General features: G+C 41.5%; 1 protein-coding gene across 1 annotated transcript; it reads right to left on the bottom strand.

The window, feature by feature from the left end:
* Nucleotides 1–293: 293 nt before the first annotated feature.
* On the bottom strand, nt 294–20,261 carry LOC140561491 (uncharacterized). The gene is made up of 6 exons (XM_072686732.1): nt 20,245–20,261; nt 19,875–20,105; nt 19,495–19,764; nt 17,601–17,751; nt 1,425–1,724; nt 294–1,229 (listed from the first exon to the last, which is right to left on the bottom strand). Exons 1-6 carry the CDS (start codon nt 20,259–20,261, stop codon nt 438–440), a joined length of 1,761 nt encoding a protein of 586 aa, XP_072542833.1. The 3' UTR covers nt 294–437.
* Between the last annotated feature and the right edge of the window lie 2,606 nt (nt 20,262–22,867).

Here is a 22,867-nt window from a genome sequence, read left to right on the forward strand (position 1 = left end):
TTGCTACAAAATTGCATTTGCTACATCTGCTTGTATTTCAGCACGTAATATTTCCATGTATTTTCCTCAAAATAGTGCAAATAAACAATTCAATATTGAGACTGTGTTTGTCCTCTATGTAACTTATAGAAACAGAAAAAACTGTTTTAATGACCTCATTAGAATTAAAACAAACCTGTCCGTCCCTCAGAGCAACAGCAACTACCGCATTAAATTAGAACCTAAATCAGTTATTGTAAATGACATTATTACTGACAATAGGCTTAATGCATTTACATTTACATTTATGGCATTTAGCAGACGCTCTTATCCAGAGCGACTTACAAAGTGCTTTGCTATTTACCCAAGAAAACCTCAGCTAGTTAGAATAGACTAATACAAAAGATACCTCCAAGCTTAGACATTACTAAACACAATACAATAAGGCAACCATAGAACTATTCGTCCAAGTACTCTCTGAAGAGGTGGGTCTTCAGTCTGCGTTTGAAGACAGCGAGCGACTCGGCCGTTCGGACATCCAGGGGCAGCTCGTTCCACCACTTTGGTGCCAGGACAGAAAAAAGCCTGGACGCTTGTCTTCCGCGGATTTTGAGGGATGGTGGGTCGAGCCGAGCCGTACTTGAAGCTCGAAGGGCTCTTGGTGCGGATCGGCTTTTGACCATTGCCATCAGATACGGAGGGGCTGGTCCGTTCTTGGCTTTGTAGGCCAGCGTCAGGGTTTTAAATCTGATGCGGGCAGCTACAGGAAGCCAGTGGAGAGAACGCAGCAGTGGAGTGACATGGCTGAATTTAGGGACATTGAAGACGACCCGTGCCGCTGCATTCTGGATGAGTTGCAGGGGCCTGATGGTGCGCAGAGGGAGACCAGCCAGAAGAGAGTTGCAGTAGTCAAGTCTGGAAGTGACGAGAGACTGAACAAGCACCTGGGTGGCCTCTCTAGAGAGGAAGGGTCGAATTCTCCGGATGTTGTACAGAAGAAATCTGCAGGACCGAGTTACGTTTGCAACATGACTTGAGAACGATAACTGATCATCCATCACTACACCAAGGCTTCGGGCTTCAGTAGAGGGAGTGACCAGTGAGTTCTCGAAGGTGATGGCAAGATCGTTTCTTGGTCCAGCAGTTCCCGGGATGTACAGCAACTCCGTCTTGCTGGGGTTGAGTTTGAGGTGGTGAGCCGCCATCCAAGACGAGACGTCGGCGAGGCATGCTGAGATACGGGTGGAGACCTGTGTGTCAGACGGTGGGAAAGAGAGCATGAGTTGAGTGTCGTCGGCGTAGCAGTGGTAAGAGAATCCATGGGAGGAGATCACTTTACCAAAAGAGTGGGTGTATAGTGAGAAAAGAAGAGGACCAAGAACTGAGCCTTGTGGAACGCCAGTGGAGAGACTACAAGGAGCGGACGTGTCGCCCTGCCACGTTACCTGGTATGAGCGTCCCTGCAGGTATGATGCGAACCATTGCCATGCAGAGCCGGTAATTCCAAGACCGGCAAGGATAGACAGGAGGATCTTGTGGTCCACTGTGTCAAAAGCTGCGGAGAGGTCAAGAAGGATCAGAACCGAGGACAGTCTGGCAGCTTTAGCTGCATGGAGCTTCTCTGTAACTGCAATGAGAGCAGTTTCAGTAGAGTGTGCAGCTTTGAAGCCAGACTGGTGGGGGTCCTGAAGATTGTTCAGAGTGAGAAAGAGAGACAGTTGGTTGTAGACGGAACGTTCGAGAATCTTTGAGAGGAAAGAGAGAAGAGAGAATGCACTATGTATCTGTGACACATGGGTTAAACCTGATGAATATACAGCTTTAAATGAGTCCAGTCATGTTAGAAATAGTTCTTAACCAGAATATCTTTCACCCGCCCGCTGTATTAGCAAACATACAATAACAACTGCAACAGCGAATGCGTTTATTAATAACGACCCTGAGTTAACTATCTCCTCCCTATTACATGCTAAAGATCTGGAGCATGTGACTGAAAATGTACACTCTGTCTTACCTTTCACTGTTATGCTGATGATACCCAAATTTACATACCAGCTAAACCTAACAGGGTCCTGTGTCTCTGCAAAATAACAGACTGTATTAAAGAAATGAAAGACTGGATGACTCTTTTTTTTTTTTTACTTAATTCTGACAAAACAGAGGTCCTTTTACTTGGTCCTAATATAGATTCAAATATTAATGATAATACTGTGGTAAACACAGATGTTCACTTAGTTATACCTGGTAAAACAGTGAGAAACTTAAGGGTCGTTTTTGACTCTATTCTCTCATTTGATGCACATATATGCAGTATATTTAAAATGGGTTTCTTTGATTTACGCAACCCTGCTAAACCCGCTGCATACTATCCCAGGGGCATGCTTCATAAGCTCCAGCTTGTTCAGAATGCCGCTGCCAGGGTACTAACTAGAGCTAGGAAATTTGATCATATTAGTCCAATTCTTTCATCCATACACTGGTTACCTGTTATATTTGATATAGATTCTAAAATACTTCTTCTAACATGTAAATCTCTCAATGGTCTGGCCCCACATTATCTGGAGGAACTTCTTACACCTTATAACCCTCCACGTACACTCCGTTCACAAGATGCTGGCTATAATAGTCTGACAGTCACACATATTAGAAAAAAACAATGCAGGAGGAAGAGCGTTCTTGTATAAAGCCCCCCAACTTTGGAACAACCTCCCTGTTAATATACGGGAATCAGACACACTCTCAGTCTTTAAATCTAGATGAAAAACTTTTCTCTTTACATCAGCTTTCAGAGAACTCTCCAGTTCTGTGTTCTGTCCTGCTCTGATTACATTTCACCACTGTTACGTCCCACTCTGATTACAGGCTTTTCATTACTATTATTGTGGTCGTCTCTCTAACTTCTTTATGCTACAGGTCATTCATTAAACATAAACCTTGTTTTAATCTTCATCTTTTTTCTCTCTCTCCTCATGTCTTGAGCTGCCTGCTTGGAGTTGCCCATTTTTGGTTCGTCTTGGTATCAGGCCTGTCCCACACAACCATCCTAATCTCTTTTGCATGTGCTGTGGTGCCCTGTTCCTCCTGCTGTGCCCTGATGTTCGCTCAGCCTGGCTCTCCACTGCCCTGCTAAGTTACGGTTCTGCTCTGGAGTCCACTGGAGTGATCCACTCCTACCACACTCCATTTCTATACATACACATACTTAATCAGCATGGACTTTAACATTAACACAACATGTCCAGCACCTACTCACACACATACTTCATAACCTGTTCCTACATTAACTATAGCTCTTCATTATCTCTCTGTCCAGCACCTACTCACACTCATACTTCATAAACTGTTCCTACATTAGCTATAGCCCTTCATTATCTCTCTGTCCAGCACCTACTCACACTCCTACTTCATAACCTGTTCCTACATTAGCTATAGCTCTTCATTATCTCTCTGTCCAGCAGCTACACACGCTCATACTTCATAACCTGTTCCTACATTAGTTATAGCTCTTCATTATCTCTCTGTCTGGTTCTTTGTATAATGTTATTTGTTTGTTTCTGCTGTGCGGGTTGACCTAAGGCAGATGGGTTACTCGGTCTGAGTCTTGGTTTCTCCCAAGGTTTCTTCCTCTTAGTATGAGGGAGTTTTTCCTTTCCACTGTCGCTGCCACCTCCATTGTGGTGCTTGCTCATAAGAGGCGTGGACCTGGCTTAGTGAAATTTGTTGCGAAAGGCGCTATATACATACATTTTGAATTGATTTTGAATTGAACTGAATCACTCTTACCATCACTGTCATGACTATATTAAGTTCTACTACACAATGATTATTGTATTATGAATATGTTGCACATCTGAGCAATACAGCAGGATAGATGGTTTTGTCAATAATTTATAAATAGTTCTGATCAGAGGAGGATGGTTATCTTGTGAGTCGTGGTTCCTCCCAAGGTTTCTTGCTCCAGCTCTGAGGGAGTTTTTCTTTGCCACTGTCGCCGTTGGCTTTTATTAATTACTGATTGTGTAAAGCTGCTTTGTGACAACAGTTGTAAAACGAGCTATGCAAATCAATTTGATTTAATCATTTTAGCTACACAATTGAAGTTCTCTAAAAATAAACAATCAATCAAACAAAAAACTACAATTAAGAGAGCGTTACCTAGTCTACTTAATTATATGGCAGTTTTTCACTTACCATTTGCCTAGGTAGCCTAACAAATTTAGGCACATGTTGTCTCAGGAAAACCATGTTTTATGTTTACACAAGGACATCATATACAGTACCAATCATAAGTTTGGACAAACTCATATTCCATGTTTTTTCCTTATTTTCTACATTGTAGAAAAATATTACTTAAGACTGCCAAAACTATGTATGAACACAAATGGAATTATGTAGTAAATGAAAAAAAATGTTAAATGAGAATAAACAAACCCAGAATGTTTTATACTTTATATTCTTCAAAGTAGCTACATTTGCCTTTAAAGACAACTTTGCCTATTGCTGAGCATTTTCTTAGTTAGCTTCATGAGCTAGGCACCTGGAATAGTTTAACAGTATTGAAGAATTACCCAGAGGTGCCATCACAATTGGGTCTAGGTTGAGTGATTGTGGAGACCTAATCATTTAAATCTGTTACCTTTATGTCCACATATGAAGGTTGTGTGCAAATGTTTTTTATGGCATTGAAACAGAATACTTAAACAGACACTTTTAGTTCCATAAAGAATCATGAGATGCGAGTGAAGAACCATTACATGATGTATTTACCTGAACCATTTCTATCACAAACATAGTTCTTTATTGAACTAAAAATGGCTAGCTAAACATTTTCTGTGGCAATGCTAAAAAAACAACAATGAAAACCCCAAAACAAAACAAAAACAACATTTGATGCACTTTATTTATAAGAGTAAAGTAAGCCACTTAGCACACATACTGTCCTAGATACATCATCTGGGCTTGAGGGGGGGAAATCATGTTTAGTTATGTGTTATAATATGTAAGTTTTATGTTTAATTTATGTACAATAACATCTCTAGCTTCATATGGCATACATTCATGACAAATTTTAGCAATAATAAGATGCTACAGCATCCGTAATGATGACATACTCGGATGAGTACTTCATACTTAATACCTCTACTTTGCTGCATTTTTTACTCTGAAAGCATTTGTTTGTCAGTTACTTACTCATAACTTTGCAATTATATTTGCATATTTTGTATAGCCATGTTTAGGACTTAAAATAAACCATTTACTTTGTTTGCACTTGTTGTTTTCGTATCCTCATGTTTACAGTTTAAAATGGGCAGTTTTGCCAATTGTTTCTTTATCACACAGTAAGATGAGGACATTGTTTTTTGCAAAAACAACTTCCTGTACAAAGAGCAAGTTTAGTTTTAATACTTGTTAGGTTCTACTAATCCCAAACAGCTAGGAGAAATGAAAAATGCACAACAAGCAAAAGTCCGGGTCTCAAGAGGTTAAGAAAGAGGACAATCATGGGACATTTATAGAAGCTACAATCAAAAGAACGACAGCCTTTAGAACCACAAATTCAGCATGTCAGAAGGACAAGGACAAGGCATATTTCTACTGTATCCAGGCAGGAATTATCTGTGATGGAAACTACAATCTATCAGGATTCAAGATTCAAGATTAAAAATGATTGGCTCAGCCACAAAGTCATTGTTCAACGCACTTACAATGAGCACAATGGGAATGTTGCAGATTCTGAAAAAGAGGGTCATTTCCAAACAGTATGTCCAGATTTGGTCAAACAAATTGAAGAATAGATCTCATTAGGTGTCAAACCGGATGTTATTCTTTTGGAAGCCCATAGATGGTCTAGAGCTCGAGGACACACCGACTTGAACAACCGCCAATACTTCAGTCCAAATGATGTTCAGAGCATTCTTACATGGATATTGCGCAGAAACCATTGCCTTTTTGTGGTCCTAAACCATTGTAAATAGACCTGTAAAGATAAAAATAAATGAAAACTAATAAAAAAAATCTAGTTATTTATTAAATTAAATAAGAATAAGTGCATACATTTATTAGGTTACCTCATCTGTAAAGGACATCATCCAGCAACTGCCCATCATCTAATGTGGTCAATGAGTTCTCAGTCAGTGAAGGTGCTTCAGAAGTCCTTCAGATTGATCATGAAATGGCATCAAGGCATGTTACAACAACTGAACATTATAGTTATTTAAAAATAACAAAAAAAGCTTCTATTTTACATCAACACACCTTTTCCCTCCTCCATGGCAGAATAGTTTCTGTGCAAACAAAAAATGACAGAAATATGCAAATAAAATGTTAAGAATATGTTAAGAAATTAACATCCATACAATTTATCCCAACCACAAAAATGTAATGTTACCTACACAAAATTATGTTTTGACACACAAGAGGGAGTCCAAAAGAACTGAGAGCAATGTTTTTGAATATTGTTGAATAATGTTACATTTGCAGATCACTGCATGATACACCTGGCACCTTGATTCGGCATATTAAAGTTGTTGCATGGTTCATATGCAGGACAAAAATAGCCTGATGTGCTCGGCATAGTTGTTCTCTGCAGATCAAAAGTTTGCAGGCTTTCGAAAGCCCCTGAAAATTGTTCATGTAAGAAATACGCATGATGCCATGATGACTCCAGAAAATTCCAGGAGAAAGACAGTAGAAGACATTTTTGGAAATCTACACAATCCTTTTAGTGACTTGAACACAGATGCTAAATGGAGGAAGTACTTGTACCAGTACCAGTGTTGAACCTACTGATATTCATTTAGGTGGGTTCCTGTAACATCATCTTAAGCTGCCAAATGGCAAAATGGCAGCTTAAGAAAGTCTCCCCTGACAAAAAGTGACGAAAAACACCCCTGGACTTAGGAGGTATTATCAAAAATAGTCAATAATTCTCACATGGAAGAAGAGGCAGGAATGGCGACTAGGTTTAAAAGGTAAAAAGACGACCCAACATTAAGAAACAAACAAACCAGAATCGTGTTGTAGCGATTTCTCAGCAAACACTGGACCAAGATGAAAAAAAAAACAGTGGAAGCAGCAAATTTGAAGTTGATTTTAAAAGAAATAAAAGGACTTTCTGCAGGACAGTAACACTCCGCTCCAAGCCATTAAAGGAGAGATCTCGAAAATTAACTCAAGGTTAGACGTCAAAGGTGCTCTGCTCTGTCAGATCCCAAAAATATTCTACTGAGCCTATTTTAAGTGGAAATAACCCTATACTAGGAATAGCAGCAGAAAAACCCGATCTGTACATTGTATGTTTTAGATTGAAAGCTGTCACATTGTTGAGTTGAAAATGCAGCTAGAGACTGATATAAACCCATTAATTTTACGTCCATCTTCCCCTCTGTGTCTGTCTCTACGGCAGTCTCCCCCAGCAAACTTCCAATGCCTTTACTTGACCCCGTGTCAGACAACCTGATTCCACTATGTGCTGCTTCTAAGTTCTCAGCTCAGCTTCTAACTCCATCAGTCAGGCGGCATCAGTTTTTACAAAAATAATAATTATTATTAAATTAATTTCATGTGTATAGTCCGAACTCTTTTGGTCATATAAACCCTCCCTTGAGGCTCCCTTGTCTTAGAATCTTCGAAATTCTTTAAAAACTTCCTTTAAAAAAAATTCTAATCGGAACAGCCCTGAGAAATAAATCACTTCCAAAACCTTGCCTTAAAATCTTTAATTTTCTTTCTTAAAAAAAACCCAGATTCTACAAATAAATTCTGTAGGTTGAGCAGTATTGAGAATGAAATATCCTAAAATCTTGTCTTAGTGTCTTTGAATTTTAATGAATTTGGATGCCTGCAAAATTCTATGGTTTAAACAACCCTGAGAATCGGAATATTCCAAGACAATATCTTAGAATCTTCGGATTGAAATAAAATACAGATCCCAAGACATTTCCAGTTCATACAACTGTGAGACTCAAACTATCTTAAGGCAATGCTTTGGAAATCTGACTTTGAGTCAGAACCCCCCCCCCCAAAAAAAAACATCTTTATTAATTAATTAATTAATTGTTCTAAAACTTTTGGATTACTTTAACCCGGATCCCTTTTTAAACTGCGTCCCGTCTCTTCTCGTGTGTCCCGTGTGCTCTAAATTCTTAAGGCAACTGATCTTATTAATTAGCTTACTTTCTCCTCTGGAACAAAGTCTGGGAGTCAGTAGAGTGCCTGAATTGACTCAGAATCACTCATTGGGATGACAGCGGCCGCCTCTGTCTCCGAAAACCCTGGACTGGAATATTGGTCTCTCTGTGGAACTCCAGAACTGTGGTAGTCAGATTTGCTTCTTGATTTGCGCTTAAAGAATCAACTGGTTTTCATTGCCTTTGATGCACCTTGGAATTACGTTTGACTTTTATTAGGACTTTTATTAGCCGATCCAGCCTTTCCCTACAACAGCGATATTCAGGGAGACTCCTCGAGGGCTTTATCTACTAATCATGTTCAAATGTGGATAGCTTTTGCCACATTAGTAGCAAGACTGCTTATATTGCTTAAATGTAAAGAGAAAAGCCCTCCTAGCTTTAAAAAGTGGGCGAACGATTTGATGCAGTTTATGGAACTAGAAAAAATCTGATACTCTTTGGCTGGCTGCAGCGAAAGATTAATATTTGTCAAGCTGTCTTGACTTAAATTGACAACATGGACTCTGTTGATTAACCGGCTGGTTAGCACCCAGTTTGGAATCTATTTTAATAGCTACATTTACTCTCTCTCGTACCCTTTGCCTTCCCTCAGACACTTGTATGTGCTTTTATTATTTCACATTTACATACTACCTGTATTTTTATTGAAGACTGAAGTTCAAATTTGGCCCAATGTCACCAAATCACACCTGCACGTCACATCACATTCCAATAAGGACACAGCAAACATATGTAGCCTAGTATGAAGATGTCCGTGGCAGAGACTCAAGAAAACTAGAGTGAAATGTCCCAACTGAGCCCCACATTTACATTTCAATAAAGGTCATTAATAACATGCCTCTGAAGTTTGACTTTTTGCTCCATTACAATACCTATAGGCAACTACAACAAATTTCCGCTCAATGTAACATGGTAATGCTTAGTAGTGCACATAGATGCTCCTTTAATATATTTGATATTAGTAAAATGCATTCATTTTCAATGGGCATCTATGCAGCTGAAACGGGTAGCTTAGTGCATCCCAACCTTTTCAACATTAACATTTTAATATAACATTATAGTCATTATGGCTTTTAGAAAAATGTTTTTGTCAGGTGGGGTAGTAGGGTAGTGTTTGTTTTCCTTACATGACTTACTTTTATACTTCAAGTAGTTTTGAAACCAAATTACTGCAAGTCAGATTTTACTACATCGTAATTTGATATTTTTGTGAAATGTACACTTTTCTGTGTAAATCAGTTGATTATGGTTTATTCTTTTTTATTAGCTTTGAATGTCCAAGCACCTCCACCCCCAGTTAGAGGCAGTAGATGAAGCATCATTTGACTGCCCTTGTCCAGTTGTGGGTGTTCCTCAAGTGGAACACTTTCAGACCTCTAACTAATATGTTTTAAACCACATTGTGAATTACACATCCTATCATCAGTACAGAATTATAATATTATTGGTGGCCTACAAGTTCACAAATAGAACAATTTTATCTGTACAGAGAAGATCTAGCACATATAGAAGAAGAGATTGAAGCTCTGGAGAGCACAATGGATGCCTCTGAAGCTCTGGAGAGGAGGTAAATATAGTTTATTACTACATATGAGACAGAACAATGCAATCCACACCTCTGCTGACAGTGTTTAATTCTTTATCGTATAGTCTTCAGAATATGAATGTCCAAGACAACAAAAACTTGAACATGAATAAACTTGAGATCAATGGCCTCAGGAACAGTGTGTAAGTTGTAAATCATTGTTTTGAGCAGTGCTGGAGAAGTAAATGTACTTGTAATTTGATTCCTAGTATTTACTAATCTCAAATTTGACAGTTTTGATTGGGGAACAGATGATCAGGAAGAAAAGGAAAAGGTGACGACATCCAAGATAAGGAATATGTTCCTCGTCTTTGTAAACAGTATGGTAGAGAATGGTAGCTTCGTGACTGGCAGGGGAACGCCCAGACTAAGGATGCGTCGCCCTGATGATCCCAGAGGTTTTGACCTGGTTCTATCAGTCCCGGCACAAACCATAGAGGAACTCAAACCCAAGTCAAGAGAGGTGTTGGTAACTGGAAAACACCTGTGTATTATGTTTTTCTTGAGCTAAATAAAACACACTTGAGGCTTGACCGTATGCTGCACTAAACAGTCCTTTCTTTTCTACAGTTGAAACCAGAAGTTATATAGCATATAGCATACAATATATAAAAAGACACACATGCATTTTTCCCCTCATTGTCTGACATGAATTTAGAATAAACTTTTCCCTTTTTAGGTCAATTAGGATTACCTAAATTATTTCTGTTTGCTAAAAGCCAGAATAGAGAGAATGACTTTCTTCAAAGCTTAAATACACCAAGATTACTATGGTTCATAGGCAACATCTGAGTTAATCAGAGACACACCTGTGGATGTATTTTAAGGCACACCTGAAACAACATGGGAAAGTCGAAAGCAAGCCAGAATATCAGGAAGAGAATTGTGGACTTGCACAAGTCTGGCTCATCCTTGGATGCAATTTCCAGACGCCTGAAGGTGCCTTGTTTATCTGTACAAACAATTATACACAAGTACAAACAAGATGGGAATGTCCAGACATCATACCGCTCAGGAAGGAGACAGAGATGAACGTGCGTTGGTCCAAAATGTGCAGATCAACCCAAGAACAAAAGCAAAAAACCTTGTGAAGACGCTGCACTGAAGCTGGTAAGAGTACGTCATTATCCACAGTGAAACAGGTACTGTATTGACATGGGCTGAAACGTCACTCTGCCAGGAGAAAGCCATTACTCCAAAAGACACATAAAAAAGCCAGATTAATGTTTGCAAATGCACCCAGGGACAAAGACCTACATTTTTGAATACATGTCTGTATCCATATCTGTGGTCTGATAAAACTAAAAGTGTACCTGTTTGGCAATAATGACCATTGTTACGTTTGGAGGAAAAGGGGGGTGCTTGCAGGCCCGAGAACACCATCCCAACTGTGAAACACGGGGGTGGCAGCATCATGTTGTGGGGTTGTTTTGCTGCAGGAGGGATTGGTGCACTTTACTAAAAAGATGGCATCATGAGGAAAGAACTTTATGTGGAAATACTGAAGCAACATCAAGACATCAGCCAGGAAGTTAAAAGCTTGGGTGCAAATGGGTCTGAATGACCCAAAGCAAACTGCCAAACTGGTTGCAAAGTGAGAACAAAGTCAATGTTTTGGAGTGGTCATCACAAAGCCCTGACCTCAATCCTATTGAAAATATATGGGCAAAGCTGAAAAGACATGTGCAAGCAAGTCAACCTACAAACATGGCTCAGTTACACCAGTTCTGTCTGGAGGAATGGGCCAAAATTCCTGCCAACTATTGTGAGAAGCTTGTGGAAGGATATCCAAAACATTTGACCCAAGTTGTACAGTTTAAGGACAATGGTACCAAATACTAATGAAATGCTTTTAAACTTTTATGACTTTTGACAAAGTCATAAAAATTGTAACTTCTAGTTTCAACTGTACATCACACTGTGCTAAAGAACTAGCCCACAAAACAATAACCACATTTTTTCTGTAATAACTTTAATTATTCTCCACAGTGCCAGTGTTCCAGACTAATGAGCAACAATTCCCACTGGAATTAGCTCTACTACATTTTCCACTTATTAATACTCTAAATCATGTTTATCCATCATTTTAAACAATGTGATAACTATTTTAATACTTTGTGTGTGTATGTAAACCTTAAACCCTGTTAAATAAAATTGATCATTCTCATCTTGTCTTTCATCAACTCATGTGTCACCCTGATTTGTGTATTTTTAAAGAAACAGTTTTTTATTAATAATTAATTAATAATTTCACTTTATTTTCAGAATGTTAACAAAGTAAATGAGGGTAAACACAATCTAATAAACGAATGTGTAACAATAACTACATGAAATGGAAGTACCTGGGTGAGGTTTCTAATATATGAAAACTAAAGGGATGAAAGCCTGATGATGTCTCCATCGATGGACTGTGGAGTGCCTTTACACCAGCAGCTGGATCTGTGGGGCAAGCTTGACGACCTCCCTGCAACGCGTCTGGAGAGCTCGTCCCTCCGCGGTCGCCATGTTCCTGCGACAAAAACGCAAACAACGGTCAGTGAGACAGAGTACTGTACAGTAACAGAGGGACCAGAGAGCACAAGGATCACAACAACTGGCTCAGATAAAGAAGACAGAGCTGATATTAAAGACTATAAAGTAGGGACGGTCGCTCAACGCTCTGTGTCGAATCACGTCTCGTTCCTTCAAAGCAGAACCACATGGAAACAGCATTTCACAATCACGCTTCAATACTCGTCAATTCCCCGGTCCCGCTGTAGACCCAAGCGCAATGAGCGGAATATAAACTGAAATATGGCCTTAAATTAAATAGAAATATAGTAAGTGTGAGAATTTGGATGCGTTTCATTTTAAAAGACAACAAAACAGGCACATCGTTTTTGCTTTGAAGGTCAAGTGTTGTATTCAAACCAACAAAAGAGAACAAAAAGTAACTGACAAACCTCCTCCATATTCCAAGGTTTTTAACTGGAAACAATGGAAAATGACCTTGACTAACATTTAAGTCTGTGTTCAACAGATGTACAGTCTACATACATATTCAACAGTGGTGTATATTAGAGAGGATGAAGATGATTGGCTTTAATTAGGATTGTTTTGCCTTCTACAAGACTAATTCTGCTTGTCGTTGATGTTCACAGCTACAAGTGATCGGTTTCAGAGAGCAGGTCTGGTCATTATACCACACTGCTAGCTTTTTCTACCAAATTTGTTTAATCCTGAGCAACATTGTTAAGTCTAGAATGGAGCACAATCTACAGATCATCTGTTACATGCTCTAGATCTTTAGGGTGAAATGGGAAGGAGATGGAGAAATCTGGAAGGTTATTAATGAAAACACGAGCTGTTGAGCATTTACTCACTCAGAGATGCTGGTAGTGCCACCAAAAACAACAGTCTTGGACAGACAACAGCCTCTGCCTTCATACCCTAGAGAGTCCGAGCAGATCACTCAGAGCTCCATCAGAGATAGTGTTTGGTGCGGTTGAGCATTTTGTTGCCCACTCCGGTCCTTTCTAAACCACACAAGGCGAACATGTTTTTCTTAACCAGTAAACAGGCGAGGGTCAAAACCAGAGCTGTGGTAACCATAACAGAAGGACTGAGGTAAAATCAGAAGACGAGAAACATTTACACTTATGGCATTTGGCAGATGCTCTTATCCAGAGCGACTTACAAAGTGCTTTGCTATTTACCCAAGAAAAACCTTAGCTAGTTAGAATAGACTAATGATTCAAAAGATACCTCCAAGCTTAGACACTACTAAACACAATACAATAAGGCGACCATAGCACTCTATTCGTCCAAGTACTCTCTGAAGAGGTGGGTCTTCAGTCTGCGTTTGAAGACAGCGAGGGACTCGGCCGTTCGGACACCCAGGGGCAGCTCGTTCCACCACTTTGGTGCCAGGACAGAAAAAAGTCTGGACGCTTGTCTTCCGCGGATTTTGAGGGATGGCGGGTCGAGCCGAGCCATACTTGAAGCTTGAAGAGCTCTTGGTGCAGAACGGCTTTAGACCATTGCCATCAGGTATGGAGGGGCTGGTCCGTTCTTGGCTTTGTAGGCCAGCGTCAGGATTTTGAATCTTCCAGCTACAGGAAGCCAGTGGAGAGAACGCAGCAGTGAAGAGACATGACTAAATTTAGGGACATTGAAGACGATCCGTACCTCTGGATGAGTTGCAGGGGCCTGATGGTGCGCAGAGGGAGACCAGCCAGAAGAGAGTTGCAGTAGTCAAGTCTGGAAGGGACGAGAGACTGAACAAGCACCTGGGTGGCCTCTCTAGAGAGGAAGGGTCGAATTCTCCGGATGTTGTACAGGAGAAATCTGTGTAACAGTGGTAAGAGAATCCATGGGAGGATATCACTTTACCAAGAGCACCTCAATCAACTAGTGAGCACCAAGCTTCTATGTTAACCTTAAGACAAGAGTGTTAGCAGAATCTAGTTAGAAGTATATTTAAAAACCAGCCTACCTTACAAGCTAAAGATGACCCCAAGTAAAAAAGCAAGCACACTGATTTCTGAGTGGCTCCACACCTAATTTATCAAGATTGGAGACACTTGGCTCCTCCTCTGCAATTCACACTTCTAGCTGGCCTGAAACTACACCTGAATCAGCACCTCAATCAACTAGTGAGCACCAAGTGCTCAGGCAGAGGTCCGGAATAAAAGACAGACAAAACTGAGCAAAAGAGTCCAAACATAAAAAGCTCAGAACACAAAGCAAAACGGAGCAAACAAGCACACAGGAGACAAACAGGGGAAGGTGAAGTAGCCGAGCTGATGAGCTTCAGGGACACGTTCTAAAACTCAGCTGATCTGGCTTTGTCCTGATTGGCCGGAGTGGTTACATGAGCAAGCAGAGGAGTCTGGGAAATTGAGTACATATACAACGACTGATGGTAAAACTACATATCCTCTTCGGGCTCCGATACTTTTCAGTGTTTTATAGAAGAACCTCCAGCAGTGAGAACACCGCCCTGAGGAGCTGTCCTCGCTGCCGGAGCAGCTGAAGAGCCGAGGACCTCCAACCAGTCAGCAGAGGAGAAAACCGGCTGTGGAGGTGGAGGAGTAGCGAACGAACTTCTGTCAAAATAAAAGTCCCTCCTAAACCTGAATAAAAAGACTTTCTGACTCTCTAAATTACAAATGATCAACTAGTTTAAGAAAACAGAGTTAACAACAATTTAACAGCTTATTAAAGTAACTTAAATTAATAACTATGAATAATAACAGATATAAAGGAGAAATCTGACACAGGACACAAATCTTTAATAAAAGTGGCCTTATGAAGGAAAATATTCAGCTTATATTCAGCAGGTCTCTACAGAGATATTTGACAGCAGATTTTTTTGTAGCCTTCTCCAGATCTGTGCCTCCACACAGTCCTGTCTCTGATCTCTACAGGCAGCTCCTTCCTCCTCATGTCAGCTGTGAGACCTTATGTAGACAGGTGTGTGTCTTTAACCACGTCCAATAAACTTACCAGAGCTGGACTCCAATCAAGGTGTAAAAACATCTCAAAAATGATCAGTATGTCAAAACCCAAGCAAGCGCACCAGATAGCTCTGTACAATCTCTAAGCCGACGCAAACGTGACCTCATGTCAGGACAATGGTACAATGGGTATAAGATGGTGGATCCATGGACCACTCCTGGTCAGTCAATTGGGTGGTCTCTGTTTCTGGGTGAGGGAAATACAGTTGCCCTCCTAAAGATCAATAGCCTAGCTTACCAACTTCTGACTGTTGTTAATGATACCGCGGGGGCAATAAATGCCCTATGTCAGGAGCAACAGGCAATGCGAGCAGCCGCACTCCAACATCGAATGGTCCTAAACCTCCTTACCATGAAGGAAGGAGGAGTGTGTAGAATGCTCAATACTTCCTGTTGTTTCTATATCCCAGATTTAAGTGATAACATCACCAGCTATGTGGACCATATGAAACAAGCCATCACCCCTCCTCCCACCAACCCTAATAGCTGGTGGGAATGGCTGTCACTATTCAGACCCTGAGGTCGTTGGCTTCTCACTGTATGTGCTCCTTTGCTGTGTCTTCTCCTATTAGTTTTTTGCCTGATTCCTTGTCTTCTTAACTGTGCGTTACGGCTGTTTAGTAGATCTTTCACTCAGTATCAGATGATTCAGGAATGATCAATATGTGTGTATTATTTGTTTGATTAATAATCAAAGGGGGGAATTGTTGTGGAGACCAATTTGGTGATTCTTGATCAATGTATATGTGAGAAAGTATAATCACAGGTATGTGTGAGAATGTATAATCTCCTCCAATATTTAATCCATGAGAAGGTAAAATGTAACTATATTTGTACTTTAGAATGTGCTGTGTGTAAGTCTGCAAAAGACAGGACAGGAGACAGAAAGGCGTCTAGGTGAGAATGATAGAGCATCATTACTGTTGTTTTTTGTTCTTTTTAATGTTCTTTTCCTTCTTTGGTGTGAACAGAATGTTCTGGCTGTGCGTCTATGCTAGTTCTATAACTATATGTAGAATAAGTCCTAAAAAGGAGGAAACAAAGGGAGTTGTAACTGGTTTCGATCACAGAGGATGTGTATAAAATACCTGTTGCAGAGTATAACCCAGACCTTTTGTCTCAATAAAACTTGCTACTCACTGCGACTCAGGCCTGTATCTTTTCCACCACTGTGTGTGTGTGTATATATATATATATATATATATAATGATTAATAATAATAATAATAATAATAATAATAATAATAATAATAAAAGCAGCTGAGAACTTCAGGGTTGTTGTACACCTCTGTGACCAGCAGGTGGAGTCAGTGTGCTGAGTTTCAGATGTAGAGGGGAAATCACCTGGTTTTGGACCAAACTGTGTTCAGACTGTGAGTTTGGGTTAAATTAGCGTGGATTGTTGTGATCTGAGGAGGATAAACTGCTGGAGGAAACTTTAAGCTGTGTTTAAAAGCCCCCTGTTTGTGTTTTTTCAGCTCACAGCTAGTTACAGTTAGCTTGTCCTGTAGTCACTTAGCTAGCGGCCTCTCCTGGGGTCCTGAAGCTCCAGCGCGAGCGCCCTGTTGATGTCCTCTGCTGCCTGTCAGTGCAGGTTAGCCCTCGGAGCTAATGAGTGTTCGGGGTATTTAGCAACTCATTTCTGTGGAAACATTGGATTTTTGTATCTATCATGCACATCTTTGTATATTAATAATAATAATAATAATGACAATAATATTAATAATAATGATAATAATAATAATATTAATAATAATAATGATAATAATAGAACACATTCTAGATGATTCCTGATATTGTATTATTTTATTAAAGGTGGTGAGAGTGGAGAAGGAGGTGAAGGAGGAGAGGGAAAAGGTGCTGAGATATTTAAACTGCTCTGGTCCATCAGTATGACCAGCCAGAACAAACTGGTCAATCACCTTGGTCACACTGATAGACCCGCTAAACCATCCCTCCCAAAGAAAACCATGTGATGCCGTGCTGGTCAGGAGCTAAGTAAGCTGCTGGACCAGCTGGTTTACCAGCATTACCGGGATGTTTCCCCTGGACGACCAGCTTTTTCAACCACCTTGACCATCAAGGTCCAGCTTAGATCATCTGAAAGCAGTTGTTACTAGTTGATGTGGATTTTTTTTGTCAGTGAAGAAACATAAACAATAGGTTTAAAGTCCATGTGATGGACAAAAGTATGTGGACACCCTTTCTGATGATTGAGATACAGTGTTTAAGCCACACAAGCTTCAATTGTACTACTGATGGGTTGCTTAAATGTTCAGACGAATGTGAGCTACATTTTTATTATATTTTTATTATATTTTTATTATAATTTTATCTGAGCAGAAACCTCTTCAGCGAGGTGCTCCTGCAGCCTCTGCAGCCTCTGCTTGCACATCTGGACGACTTGAGGGAGCACACCCAACATTGCCTCCAGCAGCTCTCGCAGCTTCTCCTCAACCTCCTCGTTCTCCATGGGGGCGTGGACATCATCCTCCGTCCTGGAATCAGCATCAGCATGACCAGCTTCACCAGGCTAGTCAACCAGTATGACCAGCTCTTGACCAGCTTGACCGGTTTTGTCCAGTCTCTGGATTTTCGTCTCCACTGTCTCTGGATGCTCCGAAGTAGGATCTCATTCAGGTGATGTGTTTTGGACATGTTGACCTTCCTGTTATACCGTAGTTGTGGTCATGCACTGAATGCTGGGATATGTTGTTCTCTCCCATTCTGGGATATGTTGTGGGTTTGAGACCCGGGATTCACAAGCTGCCACTGTTGGGCCCTCAAGCAAGGCCCTTAACCCTCCTGACTGCCCCCCACTCCAAGTTACGTAAGTAAATTGCCCTCGGCTAACTAGTAGGTAGATTGTGTGTGTGTGTGTGTGTGTGTGTGTGTGTGTGTGTGTTGGTTTGAAGTGTAGTCCTGACCTGTAGCAGTGGTATTATCAGTTTTATTGGGATTATTATTCTGATTATTAGTGTGTAACTCTGACCAGGGGTCCGGCAGCAGCGCTCTTGCTCCTTGTTCTCCTCTTTTGTTCCTCTGTTGGTTTTGTTTGATGTGACCTGTCTGAAGCTCGGCTACGTGGTTTTCTTTAGTTTTGCTCTCGCCCTTTCTGAAGCGCTGCTTCCTGCTCTGTTTTCCCTTCCTGCTCTGTCCTGCTTTTACACCCAAGCTCGGCTTGTGGTTCTCCTCATCCCCTTGTCCCTTCCGAGCAGCGTTGTGTTTTCCTCCCAGATCCCTGGTTTGTTATATTGGCTCAGTCCTGCCTTAGTTGTCATTATTATTATTATTATTAATATCTTTATTAGTGTATTATGATCTTCTAATTCTTCAAAGTGATCTAATGTGAGTTTAATCCTCAGACTCATCATAAAGATGAAGAGAGACGATCAATATCTAGGTTTTACTTTCAGTAGAAAACAGAAACATCCAGAACACATCAGTAATGCAGAGCAGTGCTTTATTAATGCTCAAAGACACACACACACACACACACACACACACAAACACACAACCACATAATCACACACTTCCTTCACATCACTCCAGCTCTTTTTTCTCTCTTTTTCTCACTCCCTCATCCTCAATCCTCCAATCACTCTTTCTCTAACTGTCTCAGGCTCAATCCTCCAATCACTCTTTCTCTTACTGTTTCAGGGTCAGTCCTCTAAATCACTCTTTCTCTAACTGTCTCAGTCTCAATACTCCAAACACTCTTATTCTCATTCCTCCATGCTCAAACCTCCAAACACACTCTCTCACTGCTCCATGCTCAATTCTCCAACCACTCTTTCTCTCACTACCTCTGGCTCAATCCTCCAAATCCCTCAGTGTCTAACTGCATTAGGCTCAATCCTCCAATCACTGCTCAGTTCTCAATCCTCTAATCACTGTTTCTCTCACTGTTTCAGGGTCAACCTTCAATAACGGTTTCTCTCACTGCTCCATGCTCAATCCTCCAAATCAATCTTTCCCTCACTAAAGCCTTAAATCCCCCGGTGAGCAAGCCAAAGGCGACAGTGGCAAGGAAAAACTCCCTCAGCGCTGGAGGAAGAAACTTTGGGAGGAACCAAGACTCACACGGAGGGACCCATCCTCCTCTGATCAGAACTATTGATAAATTAATGATAAATTCACGGATCGGTTCATTTCGGTTCGGTTCCAATCACTCCCTCACTGCTGCAAATTCATCATGGATCTCGCCTAGGTTCACTCTAGACTCACTCCTCCAGGCTCACTTCGCAGAGTTCCCTCGGAAGAGCTTCCTCATCCTCCCTCGAAGTGATCGTGAGACTCTGAGGATCGGTGCTGCAACATATTTCTTAGCTGCCCTTTTAACTGCAGCACAAAGCGGACTACAGTTAAAGCAGCCGGATTCCTCCCCGACAACCTCTACACCAGCTCTACTGCCGCTACCGTCTTCCTGGACTGGGTCGACTGGGTCTGGATGAGAACTGCTGCCCTCGTCAACGACGGTCACAACGAATCTGCCGATAACTCTGGTGGCCCTGCAGAAGCAATGGGGAGATGTAGGCATTGTTAGTGAGCTGATTCTGTACAGTAGCTACGTCAAAACGAGCTCTTCACCTTGAGTGATCTTCAAGCTTATCAAACATACCGTCGATTTTCCTCTGAGTGCTGGATGACGTTCTGCTCATAGGCGTTCCTTATGGAGAAGAGAAGACCGCTGGATGAGGACAGGCTGCTCCAATCCAGGTCCTCGTCCCCGCTGTCTACCTGCCTGTCCTCACTGCATTTTCCACTGTGTTTCCCTGGAGTTCCACACACTTTCACCTCCGGAGAGCTTTCAGACTCGGGGAAAGATAAGTATGTAGAATCGCTCCTTTCCCTGTTGATGAAAATACAGGAGATTGTAGTAACCAAACAATGGTCAGATCTGGAGAGAGAAGGGGGGGGGGGGGGTCACAAAGCAGGATTCCCAGCTCAGCCAAAGAGCTCAAGCCTAGAGTCCAGCCTGTCCCATTGACCTAAACCCTGTTGCCATTGTCTCATTGAGAAATGCTGCTTTGTAAAACACTGCCCTGCAGTTCTTTAGAAAAGCCATTTATTTACTATAGCTAATCAATCAATAAAGGATCAATAAAAACAGTAATAAATAATACATCCATTAACAAAAGGACTCGACCCTGGAGTTCCAGCACAGCGCTCTACTTACTGTTCTTGCCTGGCCTGCAGCCAAGGGTGGTTCGCCACGTTTCTCACCGAAGGCCGGGTGAAGGGATTGAAGCGCAGCATATAAGAAATGAAGGCCCGACAGGGCTCCTCCACTGCGACCCCACACGGATACTCCACAGCTTTGCGCTGGAGCTGTGTGAGGGAACCTTGATGGTCTGTTCTGAAAGGCATGAAGCCGGTGACCATCACGTACAGGATGACGCCCAGGCTCCAGACGTCACTCTTCAGGGGATCGTAGGGCCTATTCAGAAGCACCTCAGGAGCGCAGTAGTGGAGAGTGCCACAGTACGTCTGGCTGAGGGAAGGGTAGCCTCTTACAAAGCAGCCCAAGCCAAAGTCGGTCAGTTTGACCTGACCATCAGCACTCAGCAGGACGTTCTCACATTTCAGGTCTCGGTGGGCAATGTCCTGCTGGTGAAGATAGCCCACTGCACCGACGAGCTGAGAGAACCACATCCTGGCCTGGTTAACGGGGACGTGGTGGAGCGCCATGATCTCGTGAAGGAGGTCGGTTGCGGCTACCTCCATCACAATGAAGACCTGTCCGTTGGGCATGTCAAAACTTTCGTGTACCTGAATGATGTGAGGGTGCCTCACTCTCTTTAGGATGGCGAGTTCCCGGGGCAATTGCTTCCAGGCGAAATCTGATGACTCCTTCCTGCGATCCATGATTTTAATGGCCACATGTTTGCGATGCCTCTCTGATGTGGCCAGTTTCACCATGCCGAAGCCTCCTGCTCCGAGGTTGTGCACCACCTCGTAGCCCAAGCTTCTCAGAACTCCACCTGTCTCATTTGCCTCTATGTTTTCCACTCCTCCTGTCTCCATGGAGAAGCAGCTGTAGAACCTGTTCTAGGGGATGTGGCTCTAGATAAGCGTGTCGTATGAGATTCACACGTAGGAATGTTCCGTCTCGCTGCTGAATCCGGACTGAGCCACTGAGGAAGAACCCCCCCTTTTTATAGGCTCTGTGACATCATCAGCATGACATCACAATGGAGTGGAAGACTCGGGTCCCTGAGCTCAGTTCCCTTGTTGACTGTATACGACTGGATGTGCACACAGTGCTGACAAAGAGGAAATGGCCCTTACTTAAGCAGCACATGACCCCAATTGCAGTGATAGTAAGGCGGAGTTGATTGAACACAGCCAGGCCTGTTTAGACTAAGCCATGTGCAATACCTGCTGAGGCCAGCAGGGGAGCTTGAAAACCTCGTACCACTGCACTGCAGAAGCAGTGTTCTCAAAGCCACACCTGGACCAGCTGTGTTTGAAGCTTTACATTACAGCTGTTCAATCAACTGTTTTTATTCACATTGATTCAGAAAGGTCTCCAACTACCTGTTCAGGTGAAAAATCTAAAAATCTTATTTATTAATAATAAAGGAATTAGTAAAGGGGACACTCAAGTTTTTCCTTTAGAATTTGAGTTTCTAGGCAACTAATGTGTCCATAATAATGAACGAGCTGTATAAAAAAAACAAAATGATAAATAAGTCAAGTCAAGTCAAGCCAGATTTATTTGTATAGCGCTTTTTACAACTGTTGTCGTCACAAAGCAGCTTTACATAATTAGTACTTAAGAAAGGACAGAGACAGAGAAGAAAGAAGAAATAACATGAAGGATCAAAGACCCCCCGTGAACAAGCCAGACGGCGACAGGGGCAAGGAAAAACTCCCTCAAAGCTGGAGGAAGAAACTTTGCGAGGAACCAAGACTCACCCATCCTCCTCTGGTCAGAACTATTTAAACATTAATGATAAAAATTACTAAACCAGATACAACAGAAAGTTAATAGTGGTGATAATAATAGTGCAGACAGCCACGAGTCCATCTAGGTTTCAACAAAACAGGCAGCAGCGGCAGGTGGGAGAGCCGCCGGTCCGCCATAAGTGGTGGCGGGTGGGGGGGCCCGCTGGCCGGACTGGTAGGTTACATTTATTTAAAATAAATAACATAAACATTTAAATAAAATAAACATTTTTTTTTATTTTAAAAATGAAGAATGAAGTTAAAATAAAACGACTATTAATGATTAATGAGACCAAACTTGGCAATAAAATATTATGTTACTTTAAATAATTCAAATAATTTCACAAATTCCTGCTGTTCCCAAAGCAGCTTAAAAATATATGTGAATAAGTGAAGTGAATAAAATGTGTAGTTTATAGCATTTATTATATTTATTTACATATTTATGTATATATATGGCATGCGATAGGAGGGGAGAGTACTTATGGTTGCAAACTCAATGGGAAGAACACTTGAACCGTTTGTCAGAGTAGAAAAGAAGCCTGAAGTAACTTCTACAGGCATTAGACTGGTTCATCAGGAATTCTGCTGTATTATTTTAATATGCCCACAAGAGGGCGCTCAACTACCATATTGGTACTTCATAAGAGTGCTGCATCCAAT

This window comes from Salminus brasiliensis, chromosome 8, assembly GCF_030463535.1.
Source record: "Salminus brasiliensis chromosome 8, fSalBra1.hap2, whole genome shotgun sequence".
Lineage (NCBI taxonomy): Eukaryota > Metazoa > Chordata > Actinopteri > Characiformes > Bryconidae > Salminus > Salminus brasiliensis.